Source organism: Drosophila kikkawai, chromosome X (genome assembly GCF_030179895.1).
Source record: "Drosophila kikkawai strain 14028-0561.14 chromosome X, DkikHiC1v2, whole genome shotgun sequence".
Taxonomy (NCBI): Eukaryota; Metazoa; Arthropoda; class Insecta; order Diptera; family Drosophilidae; genus Drosophila; species Drosophila kikkawai.
Window position 1 is genome coordinate 29,868,118 of NC_091733.1, and position 20,920 is coordinate 29,889,037.

At 36.7% G+C, this 20,920-nt stretch overlaps 3 protein-coding genes across 3 annotated transcripts; 1 reads left to right on the forward strand and 2 right to left on the reverse strand.

Moving 5' to 3' along the window:
• Positions 1–350: 350 nt before the first annotated feature.
• On the reverse strand, positions 351–2,259 carry LOC108074258 (uncharacterized). Its single transcript, XM_017166230.2, has 2 exons — positions 1,492–2,259; positions 351–1,428 (listed from the first exon to the last, which is right to left on the reverse strand). The coding sequence occupies exons 1-2, from the start codon at positions 2,139–2,141 to the stop codon at positions 705–707; spliced, it is 1,374 nt and encodes a 457-aa protein (XP_017021719.1). The 5' UTR covers positions 2,142–2,259; the 3' UTR covers positions 351–704.
• Positions 2,260–2,542: 283 nt separating this feature from the next.
• On the forward strand, positions 2,543–5,110 carry LOC108074237 (uncharacterized). The gene is made up of 3 exons (XM_017166180.3): positions 2,543–2,935; positions 3,409–3,495; positions 3,551–5,110. The coding sequence occupies exons 1-3, from the start codon at positions 2,876–2,878 to the stop codon at positions 3,821–3,823; spliced, it is 420 nt and encodes a 139-aa protein (XP_017021669.1). The 5' UTR covers positions 2,543–2,875; the 3' UTR covers positions 3,824–5,110.
• A 1,297-nt stretch (positions 5,111–6,407) lies between these two features.
• On the reverse strand, positions 6,408–20,269 carry LOC108074233 (sodium/potassium/calcium exchanger 4). Its single transcript, XM_017166176.3, has 7 exons — positions 19,776–20,269; positions 11,844–11,987; positions 10,326–10,633; positions 9,930–10,161; positions 7,771–7,917; positions 7,364–7,702; positions 6,408–7,304 (listed from the first exon to the last, which is right to left on the reverse strand). Exons 1-7 carry the CDS (start codon positions 19,852–19,854, stop codon positions 6,982–6,984), a joined length of 1,572 nt encoding a protein of 523 aa, XP_017021665.1. The 5' UTR covers positions 19,855–20,269; the 3' UTR covers positions 6,408–6,981.
• Positions 20,270–20,920: the final 651 nt, after the last annotated feature.

Consider the following 20,920-nt stretch of genomic DNA (forward strand, 5'->3'; position numbering starts at 1 on the left):
CGGATCTCAGGCGGATAAAACCTACGATTTTAAGCTCAAGAACGATAAGACAGTAGCAGCAAAAACTATCATTCTCGGAATCCGAATAAGATTTCGATTGCGGACCTTTTACGATATCATTATCCGGGTATAATCCGATGTTCGTCCGCTATTCATCCGTTTGCGACGTCCGTTTTTGAGCATTTAGCGAAACTAATGCTGAAAATCAAAATCTTTGTCCGTCTTTAATATTTTTAGCTGACATTTTTCGGATCCATCCGCACTAAGTCCGCTGTTTGTCTGCTGGGTTGGAGGTAAACCAAGATTTCTAGAGTCAGCAGTCTCAAAAGTTGACCTCAGTCAAGACTTGATTTCGTTTGGGAATTTCGTTTTTTAGATATTTTTTTGTATTTTTATTTTTTTTTAATATTTTTTTATATATACTTTTTTATTATTAAGTTTTTTATATTTATTATTTTTTGTTTTTATTTAATTTCTTGTTTTTATTTTACTTTAATTTGTTGGCAGTGAACACGTAAAATCGTGTTCCGCTAAGACTTTTTACAACTGTGTTATCATCTCTCTCTGTCTCTCTCTTTCTCTCCCTCTCTCTGGGTTTAAGGTTCTACGTTAAAGGTTACAAAAAAGCATTTAAATTTAAGCTTTACGAGCAGAATTAAAATTTAAAAAATCATAAAAAAATAAAAATGAAAACTTGGGACTCCCTAGGGATTAACTGCTTCCTCCACTGGCGGCACATCCTGCGGCTCATCCTTGATATGGACATCATCATCCTCCTGATCCTCCTTGCTATTCTCATGCAGCAAAACATATTCCCGCGAGCTAAAACCAAACTTGATCACATCCTTCTCCATCAGTTCATAGTATTTCCTTCCATCGATCTTCTTGTTGTTGAGAAACGTTCCATTTGCCGACTCCAAATCGATGAGATACAAGCGTACACGTTTACCGCTGCTACCATCTTCCCTTTCAAAAGGAACCAAACGATATTGCAGGGCAGCATGTTGTTTGGAGCAACTGGGATGATCCACGGCCAAGTCAACCACCTTGCGGTCACGTCCCACCAGGAAGCAACTCTGGCGATGTATGTGCAGTGTGGGCAAAGCCGTTTCCCCTTTGAATGGATACAGCCGCCAGCGTCGCTTGGGTTTGCGTGCCTCCGGGGGCTCAGAGTATTTGACCACAACGCCATTGACCTTGTTGGTGTCCTCGGTGAGGGCACCACTTAAACCAAAATTAGGTTTCTCTTTTTCCAGGGGTTCTTCTTCGTCCTCTTTGGGTGGCTTATCTTTGTCGCCGCCCTGTTTGCCCCACTCGTAGGATTCGTCCTCGTTGCGATTGCGTTGGTCGTTACGTCGCTGGTTACGATTGCGTTCCTGGCCAAAGTCACGTCCGCGTTGGTTTCTATCCCGGGGACTCCGACTGCGACTGTAATAATAAAGTAAACATTGCAACTTCTCCAGTTTCTTTATGGGGTTTTTAGTTACTCACCGAGCTGGTCTACGGTCTGGGGAACGCCGCTGGCGATCTCTTGGCTGTTGTTGCTCCCGATCCCTGCTTCGAGGTCGTGGTCTACGCTCCTTGCTGCGCTCTCGTCCACTGCGATCCCGACGCATTTGATTGTCTCTTTCACGCTCTCGGTTACGATTCCGTTCGCCTTCCCTGTCCCTTTCCCTATCCCTGTTGCGTTCCCTGTCCCGGTCACGCTGCTCTCGGTCCCGGTCCCTGTCCCTATCCTGACGCTGCCGCGTGCTGTTGCGATGGGAGGAGCCGCCACCGCTGCCCCTCTCGGGTGTGTCCCACTTGGAGCGCTGCTCTTGAACCTCTTCCGTCTGCTTGGAACGCTTCTCCTCCCGCTCTTGATCCGCTGAAGCCTTCTTACTTCTGCTTTGCTGCTTTGGCTTTTTGTCAGCCGTCGAGGAGGCATTACTGTGGTTGCTCTTGCGGCTCTCCTTGGAGCTGCTGCTGCTGCTGCTGGAAGTCGATGAACTGGAACTATCGCGGGTGGTTGCCTTGCTGGGTCGCTGCTGCTGCTGCTGCTGCTTGGCCTTCTTCTGCGGCTTCGCTTCGTTCTCGTCTTCGCTCTCACAGCCTGGTGCTGGTGGCTCTTGGCCGCGCTCCCGGCTGCGTCGCCGGCCCATTTTTTAGGTTGAGTGAAATTGTGTCAAAACATAAGCGGCAAAAGGGAAAATGCCGGAAAAATTGCCACAGAATTTGGGAAAGCAGTGGAAATAGTGGGACGCAGAGTGCTAGAGTGGCTGTAGCACGCCGCCAAGAAAATACTGAGCCGGGTACAGGTTTTGGATATGGTCACACTGGTAGGAAAAGTTTTTAGACGAATTTTATAAATCAATAAATTTTAAGTTTGCTTTGAAGGATGGTCCTATTTTTATAAATAAAATATTTTTGAATTAGCTTAAAAATAAACAATAAAAAAATAAAATTTAAATCTAGTATGTAATTAGTATTTCCTCTTTCCCCAATTCTTGTACTTGGTCTATGCGTTAGTGCTTTTATTTGGGGCCTTCGCTTAACTGACCCGGCCTGGTCACACTGTTCTCACCTCAACTGAAAAGGCAGCCCGGAATTAAACCCTACGAAAATCAAATAATATTATTTCAATTGCCAAATTCCGGTGGCCAATGCCATGCCATGTCCGTAATTGCCAAATAAACCGGACAGCCATGCTGTTGGGCGTGCTACAGCAGCAACAGCAGCAGCAGCGGCGTTCGTAAGCAGCGTCAGACCGTCGCAGTCGCCGTCGCCGTCGGCGTCGCTGTCGAAGTCGCAGCCGAACCCAAAACAAAGTGAACGACGAAAAAAGGACAGTGAAAATCCAGGATATTTGAACGAATCCTGGCGACACAGCCACAGGATGACACCCTTTGATGACTTTGTCTATCTGATCAATCACGTGCTGCTGGGCGAGGAGCCGGTAAGGACATGCACACCAAAACAACAAACACAAACACACCTGCTTCGCCGACAACTGCTTCTGCTTCTCCTCCCTGCTTCTTTATCCTTTTTCGTCATCCTTTCTTCTCCCTTCTCTCTCCTCCCTCCTCCCTCCTCCCTCCTCCATCCTCCATCCTACTCCTCCCTCCTTCATCCTCCTCCGTCCTCTATCCTCCTTCCTCCTCCATCCTCCTCCCTCCTCCATCCTCCTCCTTCCTCCACCTCTCTGCTTCCTCCTTCCTCCTCCCTTATCTTCCTTCGTCATCCCTCCTTATCCCTTCTCCTCCTTCCTCCTCCTCTTTCCTCCTCCTCCTTTCTCCTTCCTCCTCCTCCTCCTCTTTCCTCCTCCTCCTCCTCTTTCCTCCTCCTCCTTTCTCCTTCCTCCTCCTCCTCCTTCCTCCTCCCTTCTCCTCCAATTCCAACCTGCTTTTTAATGTTAACAAACCTTTCCAGACCATCGAGGACTTCATACTGCTGGTGGGCACCCTGGTGGCCTTCATAGCCTTCATCCTCTGGTGCTGCTTCCCCATCCAGCCCAAGGTAGGTCACAAAGACTCCTTAATAACCTAGATTAATCGAGCTATATATCCCTTAGGAGCCCGGCCCGCATCGCCAGTTCACATGCAAAATCATCCAGAATCCCATCAAGGCCTTTGATGCCTCCACCAGCACAGATGATCCGCCTGCCCATGGTGCAGGAACAGCTGCTGGTGGTAGCTCCTCCTCCAGTTCCAATAATCTCCAATATAATGGCAATAGCAGCGGTTCAAGCGGTTCCAGCGGAAGTGGAAGTGGCAGCTATAGCAAGAACGGCACGGTGGCCATGCACAACTATTATGTTAAGAATGGACACCATTGTTGCACCTAAGATAGGTCACTGTAATACCCCCATCCCCCCTCCCCCCACCACCATCCTGCCCAGGCCCAAGGCCTAGCTGGCTGGCAAAAGTAAGGCAAACGCAGATGATAAAGGCTTTTTTTTTTAGCTTAGAATCGCTTAGCGTTAACGTTTACGTTTAGGTTTAAACGTTTTACGTTAGCTTACGTTTGTTTTTTTTTTGTATGTTTCCAAAAGCGCACAGCCATCCATATGCGTAAAGGCATATCGATTGGGTTTTGTGCCAAAATTGGTAAGACAGGTTGTTAGAGGAGCAGCTGAAAGCTGCCACAAGGCATAAGCAGGCACATTTGAATTGTAATTGCTCAGACTGATTTGTTTAAAGGGAAAGCAGGAGGAGAAAACTATGAAAAAAAGGAGTGGAAAGGGAGTAGAAAAGAAAGAAAAAGGAGTAGAAAATAAGGAAAAAGGAGTAGAAAAGGAGGAAAAATGAGTAGAAAAAGTTTAAAAGGAGGGGAAATGGATGAAAAAGGAGTGGAAAAAAGGAGTAGAAAAGGAGGGAAAAAGGAGTAGAAAAGGAGGGAAAAAGGAGTAGAAAAGGAGGGAAAAAGGAGTAGAAAGGAAGCAAAAAAGGAGTAGAAAAGGAGTAGACGAAAAGTATGAGCAGAAAATAGTAGCAGGGCAGCTTTAGGGTCAAGGCCGCCGCATGCACACCACAGACAGACACACACACACAGACACTCAAGCCCCCGGCAAGTTTCTAAAACTTCCAATGATATCTATATATATATATTAATTAATTAATTTAATTATAATGCTGAAAATCGATCAGACTTAAAACTTAAGTATTTATTTGTGTGAAAACAAAAAACAAGATAAACTCCAAGACATTTGCCAGCAAACAAAGTTGAGCAAGCAAAAAAAAAAAAAGAGGGACTAAGACTCTCCTACACTTATATATATATATAAATATATATCTTTAAGATAAATTATGTACACACACACCCACACACACACACAGACACACCAATTAATTAGCTTTTAAAATGTGTTTTTTGCTCTATGATTTCCATTTCTCTCGTTGTATATGTATTCATATTTAATGTTTATCTGGGTTTGTGTGGCTTATGCTAGTGTGTGTGTGTGTGTGCCGAATATTTGATCTCATTTAATGACCTATATTTATTTATTTGTGATTTGTGATGTAACTCCAAGATAATACCAATACACACACATAAAACAAAAACCCTCTTCTGCAAAGCAAAACGAAAACGAAACAAAACCTAACGACAAATGGAAAAAAAAAACAAAAAAAAGAAACCAAAAACTGATTAAACAATTTGTTTTTATATTATTAAATAATTAATTAAGGGTTGGGTCAACAAAGGTGATGAAAGGAGCCAAAAATCTAATTTTTAGAGGGTATATGCGGGCTAGGGATAGGTCAAGTCCTTGGATAATCCTGGAAGAACATTACTTCTTGGGGGTTTTGGGTACTTGCAAGAAATTGGAGATCGGTTAAGCTTTAAGGTGCATATTATTATTATTATTTTTAAAATTTTAATAATTTTAATTTTTTTTTTAAATTTTTTTATTATTTTTCTCACTTCTTTTCTATTTTTAAATTTGCTTAATAATAATTATATTATTAATATTTTTTTTTTATCAAATTTTTTGTCATTCAAATTTTTGTTATTATATTTTTTTAATATATTTTTTATTAACATTTTTTTGTTACATTATTTTTATTAGAATTTTGTTATTAATATTTTTTTATTATGTTTTTTTTATTACATTATTTTTTATAATTTTTTTTTTATTAAAATTTTTTTAAATTAATTAATTTTTTATTTTTAATTTTTTATTACCTTTATTTTTAAATATGTTTTTTTTATTACATTATTTTTAATTAAATTTTTTTAGTTAAAATTTTTGTATAACAATTTTTTTAATTCATTAATTTTTTTATTTTGATTTTTTTTATTAAAATTTTTGTAATTATATTTTTTATTATATGTTTTTTTTATTATATTATTTTTTATTATATTATTTTTTATAACATTTTTTTGATTACATTTTTTTTATAAATTTCTTTTTTTTTAATAATATTTTTTTTTTATTAAATTTTTTGTATTAAAATTTTTTTTTTTTAATTTTTAAGCTTTTATATTTGTTCTTGAAAAGAAGTAAAATCTAGAAAATGGATAATCCTCTAAAAACCTTTCTCTGGGGACTCTGAGTTTTGAGAAATATCAAATATATTGTAGAAGCTATAAGATGCATAACAAGCTTTATATTTTTTAAATATTTTAAGCTCTTAAATTTGTCCATCAAAGTATAATATAGATAGAAATAGAGCACTTGAAATGTATGCGCGTTAAGCATCTTGAATATTATAAGCTGTTTGTAAAAAACCCAAGGTAAAGAGCCTCTCATTTTCTATATACATATATATATATATATATATATATAGAATTATTTTTTTTTGTATATATATTTATATATATTTCAGTGACATTCCCAAGGGATCCCATCTAATCAGCTTTGGCACTCGAGCGACCACTTGAGCTTTTAGATAATTGAAATGAAATGAAAGGCAGTCATTGGACCGGTTAACATTTGTCTTAGAATGTATTTATAAATTAATAACAATGGTAGTATCAAGGGTATACATATACATATATATATAGTATATATTAGATAACGTTAATAGTTCCTAAACGCAAACACACATGGAATATCAACGGAAGTTCGATGGATGTGTCCGAATATCGTGGGGGCACTTTGCTTAACTCTGGAATCTCACTTAAAGGCTAGTATCTCGTTTTAAGCTTTGGCAACGGTTTTAAACAATTTGTGAATTATACTAAACTATATATATTATATAAAATAATATATAGATGTATATATTTACGTATTTACAAGGCGAAATAAATAGAAATCGCCGCTGGAAGCTTCCTAATAATCCTAAAAGACAGTCTTAGACAAAACAAAAAAAAAAAAAAAAAGAAATCAACAAGGTTAGTCTAGGTAGGTCCTCAAGGATCTGCGTCCTTCCAGGTTATACCAGCTCTACCCAAAAATTAGTTATATAAATGAACCCGGCCTGGTGCCAGCACCAAAAAGGGTTCAAGTTTGGGTTAGGTTTTGGCTTCCACAATCTCTCTTCGATCTCCCCTCGATCTCCCCTAGCTGGTGCTGCAGTCCCTGGGAAAGAAGACATTCATCTCGATGAGGATCTGCAGGACAATAAACACTCCATAGACTGAGAAGAGGGCCACGCCCACCTTCTTGGTGAGACGATAGCCACTGCAACTGAGGACTACAAATAGGGCCACCGTGGAGATGATCAGAATGAGGATATTGTACTCAATGCCCTGAGTGCCCACCTGCTGGGGCTCACCGCTGCCATAATGGATGCAGTTCTTAATAAACCAAGGAACACCCAGGGACAGCAGAATGGCCAAGGAGTTGGCACCCAAGGAATTGGACACACCAATGCCATTTTCACCTAAAAATTAAAGGGAAAATTAAATTTTATATAAAAAAAAAAAGGGTTACTAAACTCACCATTTCTCAGCGAAATAAGACTGGACACCGCCTCCGGCATGGTAGAGCCGGCGGCCAGGAATGTGAGACCCATCACAATGGTGGGCACATGGATGGCCACACCAAAGGCGGTCAACATCCAGACAATCAGATAGGCATTGCCGCCAATGCACAGGATGCACATGATAAAGGACAGCGGATACAAACGGCGATGCTTCATGGGATGTGGTATCAGCAGGGACAAGGTCAACTTGATGGGAAAGACAAAGATCCACCAGAACTGGCCGAAGCAGGAGGCATCGCGCGGATACATGTAGATGCTCTTGGGCATATCGTCCTCCTCTTCGTCCTCGCCATTCCCTTTATCAAGGATTTTTTTTTTTTAATAATTAAAATAATAATTATTAAAATATAATATTTAAACTTACAATGCTTGGAGTGTGTGAGATTGGCCGTGGAGGACATGGACGAGGTATTCTCGGGCAGGTTGACCACAAACAGACCATCGCCCGAAAGGGGATCCTTTTTCAGAGGCAATTGGGCCTTGGCACTGTTCTCTGGCGGTTCTGTGAGATCTGAAAATTAAATTAAATAAATATATTAAATTTGTTTTGAGAAATTTAAAACAACAGTATCGTTCAAAAAAATAATTTTTAATTTTTAAATATCTAATTTAATGTAATTTACATAATAAAGATTACAAATTTAATTTGGTTTTAAGAAAATGTTCAATAAATAAATAAATAAATAAATAAAATAATTTTAAAATGTAAATAAAGTGGATCGTGAATATGGGACATAAAGGAAGTAGATATTGGACGCCATTCCAACATCGTCCACAAGCTTAAAGAGAGTGTGGACTCTCTCTCGCCGCTCTTAGCTTGCCGTTTATTTCGCCGTCCTTCAGGATTCCGCCATTCTCTCCATTTCGCTCTCTCAACTCACTTCGATCGGTCGGAAAAAACGCGGCTCCTGTGAAAACGCAGGAAAATCGGTAGAAAACGGCGAAAAACGTTCAGAAAATCGGGAAAACGTCGTTAAGTCGTGAAAACTAGCCCTCCGGAGGGATCGGTAGCGGTTAATCGCGTGAAAATCCGTGTTAAAGTTGGAAAAAAAAATTCTGCGCTCGGGCTGCACAGCCAATAAGTGCCGGTTATTGGTGTGCCAGTGCCAAAAAAGAAATGGAATTGCGATTTACAAAGGAATTAACAAAATGCAGAGTGAGTACAGTCATACATTGCTTTTTTCTATACCATTTAGTTTTTTATTTGGTTTCTCTCCGTTTTCGCGCATATTTGTCCTTTTTCTTATGCACCGTTATTCGGCACATGCACGCGCAGAGCAAAGCACAGGATATTTGTGTATGTGTTGCGGCTCACACATATCCAATAGGGTTGTTGATAATATATCAAATTATCAATATATCGATATTTTTTGTCTGAAAACGATATATTTATATCGTGAAATTTTTTTGCCCAAATATCGAAATCATGATATTTTTTTTTGATATTTTTTGATATTTTTTCTTTCGATGGAAAAAGGAAACTTTTTTTAAAAAAAAGAATATGAATGTAAAATCTAATTACATAAACATAACAAACGGCACAGCGAAGTGGAAGCTTTGCGAAAAAGTGATTAAGACGAGTGGAAATTGGTCAAACTTGTCGTCGCACTTGCGAAATAAACATGCAGAAACTTGTCGTCTTCTTATTTAGAGTATTCCCTTAACTGTTGAAACGCAGAATCTTTGAAAATTCAAGAAAAATTGTCAACAGTTAAAGGAATCCTCTAATTGTGCAGAAAAACCATGTTTTTTTATTTAACAAAAAAATATCAAAAATATCAAATATATCGATATTTTTTTTTGATATTTTAAATATTATTATCATCTCTTCCCAAAAAAAAAAATATCATCGATACGATATTTTTTTCAAATTTCGACAACCCTAATATCCAAATATCATTTGCTCTGCTCTCTCTCTCTCTCTCTCTCTCTCTCGCTCTCAGTTCTTTACTGCCGCATCGGCTTTTTCGTGTTAGGCTTTGTGTTTCTGATTCTTGCGCTTGCAACAAAATGCGAAAGCAAACGAAAGGAATCCTCTCTCACGGCAGCTAGATCCCAGAATACGATCCACATTTGTGGATTTAAAGTTGCATGCACAATCGGATTGGAAAATGACTCCTTAGCTGCGGCTCACACATATACAAATATCATTTGCTCTCGCTCGCTCTCAGTTCTTTGCTACCGCATCGGCTTTTTCGTGTTAGGCTTTGTGTTTCTGATTCTTGCGCTTGCAACAAAATGCAAAAGCAAACGAAAGGAAACCTCTCTCACGGTAGCTAGATACCAGAATACGATCCACATTTGTGGATTGAATATTTCTGGCGTTCTTTGCTTTGATTTTCGCGCTGTAAGCTAAAACTGTATGTTAACTGTACAGAGCAATTAACAGAAATCGAAATGAAACCTTTAAATATTATTTTAAAATACAAATAAAATTTGCACTGCGTTGCAAACTTTTAACTCACATTATAATACACTGAAAGGGTATGTATATTTAAAACTAAAAATTAAGGCAAGACTTACCATAACGCGTGGAGAAGCAACAGTTCATGCGATCCTCTATGAACACCCTTATGGCGGGCATGAATTTGTTGTTATTAAAGGTAATCAAATAGTAGAGCACCAGAAAGCCCATCATAATGCAGGATTCCGTAAAGCTAATGCTGCCGCCCCAGGCCAAAACCAGCAGGATAATGGTATTGAAGATATAGATGAAGCAGTCGCGGGCTATGGGCCACCAGTCCAGCTGTACGGGCTGAGGGATTGGATTGGGATTGTAGGATTAGTCACCTTATCTTTAACTATTTATAGTTATCTTCAAGCTACTACTCATCCTTATATATTTAATTATAATACTGACTAATTAAAAGAGGAATTTCTAGGCATATATATCGTCATAATTATCTATATATCCTTTACCTTATCAATGGCCAAGGCTGCCAGTCCAGCCACGCCCAAAGTGTTGAACATCAGGGAGCCTATAATTGTGCCCAGACCCATATCAGAGTCCAGAATCAAGGTGCTTATCGTGTTCGTAAAGAACTCTGGCATCGAGGTGGCCGTGGCCATAAAAGTGGCCGCTGCCACATCCTTGGACAGATGTAGATCCTCGCAGATGCACTCCACCGTTGGCAGGAAATAATCATTGCAGATGATGGCCAACAAAATGAAGAAGTATATCGCCCCAAAGACGTGCAGCGCCACCCAGCCTTGACGGAGTTGATCCACTGGAAAATATATTAGAAAATAAAGTATATTAAGTCTTTCCAAGAACCCCTCATTAACTTGGCCATAAAAAAACTCCCACCCACTCATGCTGCTGGACAGATCCAATCTTGGCACACATGGCAACCGTCCATGGATTAGATACGGATAGGGCCATCGATCCCCCAGTAGTCATTACCTAAATTTAGGCCCAACCATAAGCGCTTTGTATATTTCGGCTTGAGACACCGTAAACATGGCGCGAAATCTTATCGCAACTCTTATTAAAAACAATAATAACAAAAAACTGAAAGAAAATCTAGACCCGCTGCTGCCCCAGAGATATCGCCATCTGGACGGTGTAAGTGCTTGGCGATAAGCTAGCGATTCCCGAAGTGTTCCAGTCTCGCGTGTCCACCAACACCGAATCTCCACCAGGTACTCCTCCGGCCACGCTGACGCGGGCATATGCGATGACTCTATAAACAGACTATGCGATCCACCTGATTTATTGGCCATTGAAATGCCGCCGCCACGATAGTGCTGATAGTGCGAAGCAGGAAGGGCATTGGGCCAAGACACCGGGCAAACGGATGGAGGACATGGGATAGCGCGTTACTTTGGAGCGGACATGGACAGCGCTCATGGACAAGTTCAAGTTCGATATATAGATATAAAAAATAAATAAATGGGTAAAGTCATAGGGAAATGAATAAAAAATTAAGGATAATTATCTATGGGAAACAATTTAAAGTGAAATACCGAAAAAAATTATGCTCTATATAATTTTAATAATAACGTAAACTTTATATAATATAAAATATTTAAAAAATATCACGTTTAACATTTAAATACAGATAATTTTTAGTCAATGTTATATAATTGAAAACGATTATATTATATCCGATATATTAAACAGAATACCGATTTATCGCTCAAATATATTGCAACGTTAAGAGTTTAGATCATACATATATCCATACAGTATCGATATCGATTGCTATCATCCCCACAATGGACAACATACTAGTTGAGGTTCAAGTTTATCTGCCCCGGAACCTGTCCACCGCAAACACAGTTCCGTTACAGTTCCGATTTAGGTCGTCACCGGATTACGGTTATCATGGCGCCATTCTGATATCAATGGACAATGGGGGACAACGGATAACGGACAACTCCCACGGACAAGTTCAAGCTTACATTGGATTATTGGTTATCGGAACCAAAACTCACCCGTAAACAGGTCGGCGAACTCGTCCATCGGAGAGCCCTCATCTTCGCCTGGACACGAGGCACGTGGCAGAATGTCCAGGAGCAGCTGCTCGTCGAAATACCGCAGGGAGGCCGTCAGAAAACTGCTATCGTTGCCGGGGTATGCTAAAAGATAGAAAATAAAAGAAAAAAACAGAAACAGAATTAATAGATTTTTGTCATCGTTGCCTGTGCCAAGATGCATATCTTGGCCCTGACTCCCTTCCCGGTTAATGGTAAATGGTTAATGGTGATAAGATTAAGTCGGAACTGGAATGACAATATATAGAGCGACAATCAAAACAATCCTCACTGAGACTGACACGACAGACAGGCCGTGCAATTACCGCAATCAAGATCACCGATCACCAGTTGGGGTATATTGGATTCCAGACTGCAAAGGGTTTCGATAGAAATTTTATCGAAATGATATTAAAGCTAAACTTGAGGCTAAATAAGCATTTAAATTGCCAATAAATTAAACAAAAGACTATATCTTTGAATTTAAATTCTGGGTTCTGGGCTGTTAAAATTTTGGGTAACAAATATATCGAAATTATATCGAAACAAAGCTTGAATGTAGCCTAAGGGATTGCCTTTAAAATAAATAAAAATTTATTTGTTAAGACTTAAGAGACTTTTTAAACTGTGGAAAAATGTGGAAAATATTCTAAAAGTTTTCTCTTTTTTATAGAAATTATATCGATATGATATCGAATCTTAAATGATATCTAAATTAAACCTAATCCTTAAAAGTAATATTTTAGTGATTTTTCTTCTTTAAACTTAGATCTGTAAAATATAGACAATATTCTCCAACAACTTTCTCTTTTGTAAACTTTCTCCTTGTAGAACTTTCCAACTGTCTGAAAAACCTCAAAAGTAAAAATACCATACAACTAGCTCATTTGTTAACTATTTGTGAAGAATATGTATTCAAAGAAATTGTAAAATTAAAAACTGATCTAAGAACTATAAAGTTCCAGACTTTCAGTCAGTCAGTCAGTGATTATTTTTTATGAGGGTACCCCTTCTTTAGTGTGTTAGTCACACGACTATTATGATTTCATTATAATTTCTGCAGTTCGCACGAAAAACGTTGAAGAAAAACAAAAACATTCCATTCACGATTCGTGGTCAGATAACCAATTATATAGCCCCCAAGTGCTGTCGGTGCAATTAGACTCCGATACTCTACAGAGTGCGGGGGTGGATGATTTTAATGCTACCTCCATTCTTCCCACAATACACAAACGATTGGCAATATTTTACAACATTGTTATTTGGCCATCTGGGCGCTGTTATTATTATTATTGTTTCGGTTTAGCAACAATTGCATTGGCGGCCCCAAAATAACTGCGACAGTCATGGGCATTCGCTGATGATGATGATGATTTGTTGATGTTTGGTCTGGGGCTTTGTTAATTGTTTTACGATCTCCCGCGAAGGGGTTTCTTTTCTTGATATATATACATATATATACATATTTCTTGATATTTTCTCCCGCATTATCTTGCCAGAAGGGCGAAATTTTCAGTCTAGGTCTGGGACAGTTTTCCTTATCAGCCTGTATATATTTTTTTATGCCCCCCCCACAAAGCGTAAAATGGTATGAATAAGCCAATGCCAATGCCGTCGTCGGTTGGTCTTGGCCAAGTCTAGGGACTAGCCCAACCTCTTGACCCGATTTCAATATGACCGATCCATTGTTCTCGCCACGAATTGCGTGTTTAGCTCTGGTTTTTTCTTATTATTTTTGTTTTTGTTTGCTGCAACATCGATGCCACATTGCGATTGCAGCCGCGACAAGAGCAATAATTGAATAATTAGTAGCCATCTCCAGTTGGCAAACAACAACGCGGCAAAATTACACAGAATAAAAAGGTAAACAAACAATCATTGGCGGTTGGTTGGTGGTTTTTTGCTATCTTACATTAAAAAAAAACGCATAAAACAATATTCACATCCACTTTGAATCGCGTCTCGTGTCTCGCCGAGAAGAAAACTCTTGGCCAACTGAACGCCACTTGCACTGGCCAAAGCACACTGGCATACATCTAGCTAGCTGGCTTTATTATTGCATCTGGATGGAATGCATTTTCGTCGCAGAACGTGTCTACGAGTAAATGACGGACGACCCAAAACCCGAACCGAACCCAAAACCGAACCAAACATATACTGGAGCCGAGTTGAGCAGACAAACAAGTTTATTGAACTTGTTGGCCAGCAGTTGTCAGCGGGAGCAGGCCTAAGCACTGCAAACAATTGTTTAATAAATTCGAAGTATCATTTATTTTGATGTAACTAAATTTTAATTATCGAAAAATATTGATTTTAAATTGAAAATACTATCAAATGTGATTTATTGAACTATGGAATTAGCAAAAAATATTAATATCATCATCAAAATAAAAACATGAACTTTAATTTATCGAAATCATATTATATCAAAAATTTTAATAATCTAAAAATATCGAAAATATCAAAAAAATAACCAAATTTATCGAAATCATATCATATAAAAATTTTAATAATCGAAAAATATTGAATTTGACATTTAATTATTAATATTTAATTCGATACAGCTGATAATGAAATATATCTTAATTTTAAAATTCGAAAATATCGAGTTTAAATTTAAAATATAGAAATTTTCTAATTATATCGGAAAATATCACATTGATCGATAAAAATATCGCGCCAAATATCAATATTGACAATATCATTAATTTTATATTTAATTATTATACCATCGAAATTTTTGATGCTACATATCGAACATATATCGATTTTTCGCAACGTTAAAATATCGATAATTTGATTAACTTTCGATAAACTCTTGGGTTTCTTCGGTCACTACTATCGCTTTGCTTTTCCTATCAATTAGTGGAATTTTATATTTTTTAAAATCGTTTGAAATTTTGAAGTGCAAAAATTAAAAAAAAAAGAGAGAGAGATACAAATTACCAATGAATAACACTGGATTTTGGATTCCCCTGATCCGTCACTTCCTCTGCCTGCTGCTGCTGCTGCTCATAGCTCCGCTCGGAGTACACTGCCATGGAAACAGAGGCGATTGTAGTCACGTCGCGAATGTGTCTTTGAAATTGATCTGCAATAGCCGTGTCCCGGACTATATATATTCGTTATATCGGGACATGCGGGCACCGGCAAAGTCTTCCTACAGCGTCTGGCAGAGCGAGGCCAGCGATACAGTCGAGGATATGATTGTCCTGGTCTCCTTTCACGACAACTACTTTCACCGCTACGAATCGATGATGGTTGAAAACTTTCATCCGGCGGACACGCATCACACCTTCAATCTAAAGTCCTCGAGTGGAGTCAAAACAATACAAGTTCGTCCGTCCCTCCTCCACTGCTTCTCAATGGGTCTGCGGTATCCGATGGAACTGAAAGCCAATTGCCTTGGACAGGGCCGGTCCCAAGAAGTCGCCCCGAATCCAATACTGCACTATGCCATGCATGAGATTAAAACGGGCAAGCACTTAAGTTCCATTGCAAGTATACTGAATCCTTGGGGATCCTTTATGATTGTCGCCTCAACATCTGTGGTTATTGTGGTCGTCATTGGAATTTAGCGAAAATTGAATTTATGTTTAGGTTAAAATTACACAAAAAAATGGAAGTGAGCGAAGAAACTTCTGCTTTTTTATTTTGCATTAAACAAATGTAGAATTTAGAATTTAGAGAGTAAGATGCGTAACGCGCATATAGGGCCCTTTCTAGCTTTTTCAAATTTGAGTTACTAAAAATTTAAAAATATAAAAATAAATAAAATAATATAATAGACTGGCAGATCTAGACTCTTGCCTTTCAGAGAGCGCGTTCTCTCTCCTCTTTTTTACACTCTCTCTCTCTCTCTCTCTCTCTCTGGTGTTTTAAAGAGAGCTCTATATATGGCGTTACGCATCTTATTTTTGCATATTATCTTCAACATTATAATGCCCACAAAAAAGGAATTTTTGATTAATATATTTTTTGGTTTACACCAAAATTTCTCCAAGTGCATAGCCATGCTTATGAGATATAGTGGAAAACCCAAGCACAACCACGATCGCTTCAAAGTCGAGTTCGCTTCCAGAGAGTTGTTTGGGGTTTGGAATCGGGGAAATTTTGTGGCGCTGAGGTAGAGCCCTACCTGACAACGCCTTGTTCAGGGCTAAATCGGGGCGATTATGGGAAGTCCCAGACCTCGGAACCCGCCCACCGATCGCGAAGCGATCCAATCGATCGGAATCAATCGACTCCGATCCATTGTGCAACTCTACGTTGCCAAGGCTTCCCCTTTGCCAACGACTACTGCTTTGTAATCGATAATCGTCGCGTTTTTCTTTGTTCCAATTAGTGTAACTCCAGCGAGGGCCAGCCGAAGAGTATCAAAAATAAAATGCAAATTTGTATCAAAGTCACCAGCAGCGAATCGTGGCGAAGGAAAGAGCTTTACCAGCTAGCGCGAAAAGTGCTGGATAATTGTTTGGTAAATATTATTTATTCGGTTGGTTCGCTGCCAGTTGGTAATGTTAATGCTAATGGTAATGATTATGGTAATGGTAATGGTTATGCCCCATCACTGGACAACAAAAGTTTGAATTTTAATTAGGTTGCTAAGGGTTCTACATAATTAAACTCCCTTGAATTGTAACAAAATAAATATTAAAGTAATTAAATATTATTAAATTAATAAAAATAGAGAGAGGTAAAGAAACTTAAAGAACATTTTATTACATCATAAAATCAATTCAATTTCATAATTAAACGTTTAAATTTGTAGTTTAATAAATATACACTGAACAAATTAATTATTTTTAAAAATAAAACCCTGGCAAGCGGCCTTGACATGCTAAGGGCAGGCATAAAAGGAAATGAGGTTCCGAAAACATTTAAGAAAATTAAAGAAAATATTGTTAAATCATAAAATAAGTTGATTTTATGAGCCACCCTCTTGTCGACTTCGTGACGCTTCCATTTGATTATTTTAATTTCGAGGAAGCTACAGCAACTCGACTCAAGTACCGCAATTACTGTTGTCGAAAAAGGGCAAAAAAAAAAGATCTTAAATAACTCAACAAATGTTTATTACTGCATTACTTACTTGATGTATAGAATATATAGAGTTATTATATATTGATTTATTATAATTAATAAATAATTTTTTGTGATTTATTGCTTAGGGTAGGGTTTTGTTAAGCTTTATATTTCGTAAGCAACATTTTTTATCTTGTTATTTTTTTTAGTTTATTTTTAAGCTTAAATTTAGATCTGCGTTTATTAGATTAAATTTTAAGAATATTTTTAATCAATATTTTATTTTTTAGATTAACTAAATTATTTAGATTTATTTTTTTTAACATATTTTTTCACCTTATTTTTATAGCTTTGTTTTTTTTTGCTATGTTTATTAGCTTGTTTTTTAGCTAATTTATTTTTTACGTGATTTTTAATTTTATTTCTTTTTTTTAAATAGATTTTGTAGCTTAGTTTTAGCTTAGTTTTCTGGATTATTATTTTCTGTGTAGCCCTTTGTGGGCCCATGTTGTCTGGCGTTTGTCTCACGTTGACAGACAGCGCAGCTTGTTTGCTTGTTTGCCCAGCCAAAACAAAAAAACAAAACTAAAGAAATGAAAATGAAACTGAAATCCAGAGTCAGCACTACGTAAATAACTTTAAAAAAAATACAACAACAAAAATCAATGATGCTTCTTGGGAAAACAAATGTAATTACCGATCTTTGGATCTTTGGATTATCATCATCATCATCGAAAAGTCCCCCTTGTGGCAGATGATGGCACAGTGCCCCAAAAATAAAAATAAAAAAAATATAAAAACAAACATAAAGCCAAGTAACATTCTTCCCTTTCATCGTTCCAGCGAAAAATCGGAGAAACGGAATTCACCAGGCACTTGTGCATAGCATATTAATGTGTGCCATCGTATTTATAGAAACGATCCCCGATGGGAATTTGGGATTTTAGGGAATCACCTGGCTATCGTTTACCGATCGATTACTCCGCCAATCTCCATTATGTAAGCCGATTATGGCCATGATGATAATGATAATGATGGTTAATGTACAAGTTCAAGTTCAAGTTCCATGATTCGACACAAAATTTGTTTAGCAAAAGTAATAGCAATCCATAATTGTTGGCATCAATTTTGGTTTTGATTATTTTCGTGGAATATTATTTATTTTAAGAATATTTTAAGAGAATTATTTAGAAAGAGCTAAGGAAACTAATAACTAAACCTTTAAACATTAATACATTTTTAATATTTATATAATAAATTGTAAATCAACTTTTTGGAAATAAATTTATTTTTCTATTAAAAATTAATAATATTTTAATATTAATAATATTAATAAATAATAAAAATATTAACTTATATAATAAATTATACAAATTAATAATATATATAAATAATATAATATATAATAAAAATTAATAATATTTTAATAATAATATTAATAATTTTTAAAAATCATTAATATAATTATAATACTATAATGGCTATAATATAAATTTAATTAAAGCTTATATGTTTTTATTTACAATTTAATATTTAGAAAAATTGGTTAGTTTTGCCTTAAGCATTTTTAATTTTAAAAACATTATTATTATTATTATTATTTATATTTTATTTATGTTGCCTAGTTAATGGCCTTGGGCTCATCTTGCTTATTTCCCAAGAAATCTTTCTGTCTCTTTCTTGACCGTTAAAAAATTTCCCCCCAATACCATTTTCCAATTCCAATTATTCGCATGAATAAGCCGGCGATAATGATTCGTGTTCATATCGGGCCATAATGTCTAATCAAAAAAGAAATCTGAGAGAGTTTGAAAAAAGGAAATTGACTTGCAAGCGATAATAAATTGCTGGCACGACAATTTAAATGGCTTTAGATAGTGACCAGCAGCGATTTATACATATACACATAAATTTATATATACATAAAAATATATACATATATAAATCCCTGCATAAATCACTGACTGAAACAGATGCCAGCCTGATAAGCGGCAGGTGCTAGGTGGTCCTTCAAATCCCAAATGACCGGAAATCACAGGAAATAAGTGCTACTTGATTGATCGATCGATCCATTTTAACCCTGGCTGAACTCGAAACTCTCCAAACTGAAATTGTTGCCATTTTGGGCGACAGGAAGTCTAGATAAGCCAGTCGGGCGATTAGAATTGGTTTTTTTGGAATAGGGTCTAATGGGTTTTTGGTTTTAACCAAATATTTGGCACACTTATTTTCATATTTTCCAACTTATTTCCGTTTGCTTTTCAGTTGTTTTTCGATTTTTAAACCTTTTTACTTTGCTTTTCCCGGAAAGGTAAACATTTCAAGGGTCTTGTGGGCTTCAAAAAAATATATACAGCTAAAGCAATCTAAAGTTTTGATTATTCAACAGGTTTTATATGATTTTAAAAATGAATAAATTAAAGATAAAATATTAGAATCCTTTTTTTTTAATATTTTGATTATTTGAAAATATTTTTAAAGCTTAAAGAAGAGACTTAGATGTCATAAAGGTCAAAACATTTAATATAAAATTCATAAAAATTGATTTTTTTTTAAATAACTAATAAATTAGTTGTTAATTTATTAATTTATTTTTTTAATTATATATGTATATGTATAATTTTATTTTAATAAATTAATAAATTATTTATAATATTTTTTAATTAAATAATTTTATTTTAATTAATTAATAAATTAACAATAATTTTTTTAATTATTTAATTTAATTTTAACAAATTAATAATTTTTTTAGTTAATTAAAAAAAACTCAAATTCAATGGATTTTAATTTAAATTTGTTCCTTAATTAATTTAATTTCCCAATTTCTTCTTTTAAATATAATATTTATATTCCAAAATTAAAACTTACCATTGGCCTGAGTATCCGCTATAAGGCTGCCACATAATACTACGAATAGGCCCAGTAAGAGGGCGCCAGTTCTACACATTATGCGATTTTCTAGTGCAACTTGAAAGCAACCGAACGGCAAAAACCAAAAAAAAATAAACAACTTCAGATAATACACGTGCTTTAACACTCAAAGCTGCAGCTGCCTTGTAATTTTATTTTTGTATTATTTTTTATTTTGCCTTTTTTGTTATGTATTTAATTTAGTTTTTATTTTTTATTTCCTGATAGATTTTTAAGGCCTGACACACGCGGCGTATGCGCAATGCAATATTTCGATTTCGATTTCGTTTTCGGTTTTCGGATTCGTTTTCTTTTCGGTATTTGGCGGTATTTTCTTTGGTGTTTCGAGCTAACGGTCTTTCGAACTTTCGAATCGAGTTTCGAACTTCCGTTCTCTTCTTTTTTTTTTCTTTCTTTTTTTGACGCCAGCAACCCGCTTGGCTAGAATTGTATCGCACAACTAATTAAGTGCGACCAACTCGCGCCCGTCTTAATAATAATAAAAAGGCAGCGACGCCGACGTCGACGTTGGCCGCAACAGCGGCAGCGACGCCAGCCGAGGCAGCGACAGCGACGTATATTTTTTCGTATTGACGGTTTTATAAAGATATCTCCTCTAGTAAGTCTCTAGTCAGTCACTCTTTTCGCCTCGTTGTCGTTTTTATTGTGCATTTTATTCATTCAGTTCGTTTAGCCTCTCCTTTCTTATCTCTTTCTTTCCTTGCTCTCTATTTTCTTCTCCCTATTTTCCTCTCTCTCTCTCCATTTTCATTCTCGGAAGGAAGGAAAAACGGAAGATAGACAGCCCCTTGGCCATCTTGAAGTGCCAGTTCATTGGGTTGAAAATGTGAATACTTGGGGATTGCCCCCAAAGGGGAATACCCTGGCGCTATGCTAAATGTGAGCTCTATTAACTCAAAAGAAGTTGATGGTAAAGGTAGAAAATTAGGGAAATGTATGGTATATAAATGTAAAGCTAGTTCTTAAATTTTATCACTTTAAATCTCTAGTGAAATCTAAACTTAAACTACAAACTTGGGAATTATAAGACATTGAGACATGTTGCTGTGCAACACAAGTGCTTGTCAACATGTTGCCAACAA

Bases quoted from the DNA above. Each gene is read 5' to 3' on its own strand.
- LOC108074237 (XM_017166180.3), top strand. From the start codon at position 2,876: ATGACACCCTTTGATGACTTTGTCTATCTGATCAATCACGTGCTGCTG. The intron at 2,936-3,408 runs GTAAGGACATGC...AAACCTTTCCAG, and splicing joins TGCTGCTGGGCGAGGAGCCG to ACCATCGAGGACTTCATACT. The intron at 3,496-3,550 runs GTAGGTCACAAA...TATATCCCTTAG, and splicing joins GCTTCCCCATCCAGCCCAAG to GAGCCCGGCCCGCATCGCCA.
- LOC108074258 (XM_017166230.2), bottom strand. From the start codon at position 2,141: ATGGGCCGGCGACGCAGCCGGGAGCGCGGCCAAGAGCCACCAGCACCA. The intron at 1,429-1,491 runs GTGAGTAACTAA...TTATTATTACAG, and splicing joins CCAGACCGTAGACCAGCTCG to TCGCAGTCGGAGTCCCCGGG.
- LOC108074233 (XM_017166176.3), bottom strand. From the start codon at position 19,854: ATGTGTAGAACTGGCGCCCTCTTACTGGGCCTATTCGTAGTATTATGT. The intron at 11,988-19,775 runs GTAAGTTTTAAT...TCTATCTTTTAG, and splicing joins AGCGGATACTCAGGCCAATG to CATACCCCGGCAACGATAGC. The intron at 7,305-7,363 runs GTGAGTTTAGTA...TTTAATTTTTAG, and splicing joins TCTTATTTCGCTGAGAAATG to GTGAAAATGGCATTGGTGTG.